Raw genomic sequence first — 3,452 nt, 5'->3', positions numbered from 1 at the left:
TAATTACCCATTAAGCTCAGCCAGTCTTTCTGCATTTTATGATGTCATCTAAATTGAAACGCAATATTTAAAATGTAATATTATTGTGTGCGAGTTTAATATTTTATTTTAACATAACTTCTTGTACTGAGACCGATATTTTGTGCACTAAAAACGTCTCAATGTAGATTTTGGTGAGCTTAGTAGGTACGTTTATTCTAGTCTATAATGTAGTCTATCACACTACAAATCTGACGTTGCTGCAGCCTGGAATTGAACTGCTGGTTTTGTCTGGTCAGAGGAGAACTGGCCCCCCAACTTATCCTTGTTTCTCCCAAGGTTTTTTCTCCATTCTCTCACTGATGGAGTTTTGGTTCCTTGCCGCTGTCGCCTCTGGCTTGCTTAGTTGTGGACACTTCATTTACAGTGATATCGTTGACTTGATTGCAAATGATTGCACAGATACTATTTAAACCGAACAGAGATGACATAACTGAATTCAATGATGAACTGCCTTTAACTATCATTTTGCATTATTGAGACACTGTTTTCCAAATGAATGTTGTTCAGTGCTTTGACGCAATGTATTTTGTTTAAAGCGCTATATGAATAAAGGTGACACTTGTTCCATTGTCTGACAAAAACATGTAAATGAGAACAACTTTATTGGACATTCAGTTATATATTAAAATGCAGTATGTGAGCATTGGATTCTATAGTGAAAACAAATGTAAACTGCCGATTAGCTATTTTACATTAACAAATAGTTGCCAACACTGTTCATTATTGAAAAAAAACTGATTTAGCATAGTCACGGTAGTATTTACAGGAGATATATTCAGTTGCAGAGCTGCAGCCCGCTATGTGACTGCAGTTTCAGGACAGCAGCACCAGGCCAGCAGTCTCAGACTGGAAATTAAACTTTTTGAACATTAAATCATTTAAACCTATTAGCAGACTTGTAGCAGACACCATAAAAGAAATTATGAAACTGTTAAATGATCATATTAAGGCCTCTTCAATAAGTCACATTGTATTTTTAGACAAGACTGATCACATGAAGTGAAGTCAGTGTCAGTGATTGACACACTATGAGTTTAATCTCTGAGAAACTGTTTCTGTTTGTTCTGCAGGTGTGTTTGGTGCTGATGAAGATGAAGTGAAGTCAGTGTCAGTGATGGAGGGAGATTCTGTCACTCTAAACCCTGATCCTGCTAAAATAAAGAAATTTAATCTTATAAAGTGGAGGTTTGGAGATCCAGTCATTGCTCAAACTGATGGAAATGACATCACATATTACAGTCACACTGAGATATTCAGAGACAGGCTGCAGCTGGATCAGACTGGATCTCTGACCATCAAGAACATGAGAACCAAACACTCTGGACTTTATAAACTACAGATCAGCCACAGCACTGGGACCGCAAATAAGCAGCCATTCAGTGTAACTGTCTATGGTGAGGATATATTTATTTTTTCTAATAATTTAACTTTTTTTTCTGTTTCTTTGTGTGTTGTTAATTAAACTAAATTATGATTAGATATAAAGTGGCCTGCTTTTTTTATAGTTGAATTTATTTATCTGTATAACTTTGTTATGGCAAACCTTAAGTCCACAGTGAAGACAGACAGGAGCTTTGTCTTACTCATGCTCAGTCAACACAAGCAATCACTGAATGTTACTGCTTCTGTTTAAATACAGTATTTAAACAAATTAATATGTTGCTTTCTGTGGCTCCTGTAGATCCTCAAAAGATTAAATCTGCAACTGAAGAGGATAATATTGTAGTGCCAGTAATAGTGATCAGTATATTTATTTTCTTTCTGTGGCTCTTGTAGAGTCTCCATCTGTTATTGCTGGGGCTGAAGCTGAAATGAAGAGTGAGTCAGTGAAGGAGGGAGATCCTGTCACTCTTCATGTTCCTCAAATACAAGGAGATGAGCTGATAGTGTGGAGGTTTGGAGACGAAGAAAAGCTCATAGCTAAAGCTGATATAGAGAACAAGAGCTCACCATTATATTATGAAGAGAGATTCAGAGACAGACTGAAGGTGAATGATCAGACTGGATCTCTGATCATCACAAACACCAGAACCACAGACTCTGGACTTTATAAAGTGAAGATCAGCAGCAACAAACAGACCTTATACAAGAGATTCACTGTTACTGTCAGTGGTGAGTAACTCAAGTGTTTTAAAGTAACGATTGTTTATCAGCTGTCTGTGAATATAGCTAAAACTGTTTCTCTCTTACATTACTGACACCTGTGAAAATATCTGTAATAAATATTGATTATTGTCAGGCTTATAATGGCAATGTTAACATTTAATTAGTTTAATCTTCATAATCATTATCATTGAGATCTACCAGATGGTCATATAGTGTTCACATTTCACACTAATGACTGTCTCTCTTTATCTGTTCCAGAACCAGGTGTGACTTCAGCTGCTGTAGCAGTGATTGTTGGTGTTATGCTGGTGGTGGCTGCAGCTATTGTAGCTGGTGTGAAGTTCTACTCTCGCTGCAGGTCCTCAAAAGAAAAGTGTAAGTATTACAGTTGATACAGCAAGAGAAAAAAATAATCATTGAGATTTATTGTGGTCCAGTAGAATTTTAATGTATAATATGATTTTTCAGTCAGCTTTTCCACCGTAACCGCAAATTCTGCTTGTAATTGATTCAGTAATTAATGAAGTGTGGGATTGTCTGGTATTGAACTGAATTACATTAATATATTAATTACTGAATCACTGTATTTTTACAATGCTGAATTTAAGAGCTGTCTTTATGTCTATGTTTGTATATGTCGTTTTGTTCTATTGTTCTATTGTCCTAAAATCATAGTCCTGCTGTCCTTCTGTCTTTCTTTTTGAGCTTAATCAGGACTGCATGAGTCTTTCATAGCACCTCATATTTGTTTGTGTTTATGTCATTATGTGTGGCTTCATTCACTTTGTTTATTTAAACATCAAATTCTATTAATACATAAACTATAAAAATGAAAACCAAGAAAATGACATAGAGAGTGTTTTTAAGTCTGATGTAAATGGCACTCATGTTTATAATTCAGCTAATATATACACTCACCTAAAGGATTATTAGCAACACCTGTCCAATTTCTCATTAATGCAATTATCTAATCAACCAATCCCATGGCAGTTGCTTCAGTGCATTTAGGGGTGTGGTCCTGGTCAAGACAATCTCCTGAACTCCAAACTGAATGTCAGAATGGGAAAGAAAGGCGATTTAAGCAATTTTGAGCGTGGCATGGTTGTTGGTGCCAGACAGGCCGGTCTGAGTATTTCACAATCTGCTCAGTTACTGGGATTTTCACGCACAACCATTTCTAGGGTTTACAAAGAATGCTGTGAAAAGGGAAAAACATCCAGTATGCGGCAGTCCTGTGGCCGAAAATGCCTTGTTGATGCTAGAGGTCAGAGGAGAATGGGCCGACTGATTCAAGCTGATAGAAG

General features: G+C 36.6%; 1 protein-coding gene across 1 annotated transcript; it reads left to right on the top strand.

Annotated features, from left to right (window-relative positions):
* Nucleotides 1-1,110: 1,110 nt before the first annotated feature.
* On the top strand, nt 1,111-2,162 carry LOC122144838. The gene is made up of 2 exons (XM_042756040.1): nt 1,111-1,436; nt 1,819-2,162. The coding sequence occupies exons 1-2, from the start codon at nt 1,157-1,159 to the stop codon at nt 2,160-2,162; spliced, it is 624 nt and encodes a 207-aa protein (XP_042611974.1). The 5' UTR covers nt 1,111-1,156.
* The last annotated feature ends 1,290 nt before the right edge of the window (nt 2,163-3,452 follow it).

Source organism: Cyprinus carpio, unplaced genomic scaffold (assembly GCF_018340385.1).
Source record: "Cyprinus carpio isolate SPL01 unplaced genomic scaffold, ASM1834038v1 S000006776, whole genome shotgun sequence".
Lineage (NCBI taxonomy): Eukaryota > Metazoa > Chordata > Actinopteri > Cypriniformes > Cyprinidae > Cyprinus > Cyprinus carpio.
The sequence above is the reverse complement of the archived record's forward strand: the minus strand, read 5'-3'. Positions and strand labels throughout refer to the sequence as shown.

Coding starts and splice junctions, on each gene's coding strand:
- LOC122144838 (XM_042756040.1), top strand. CDS start 1,157: ATGGAGGGAGATTCTGTCACTCTAAACCCTGATCCTGCTAAAATAAAG. Junction 1,437..1,818: donor ATTCAGTGTAACTGTCTATG/GTGAGGATATAT, acceptor TGGCTCTTGTAG/AGTCTCCATCTGTTATTGCT.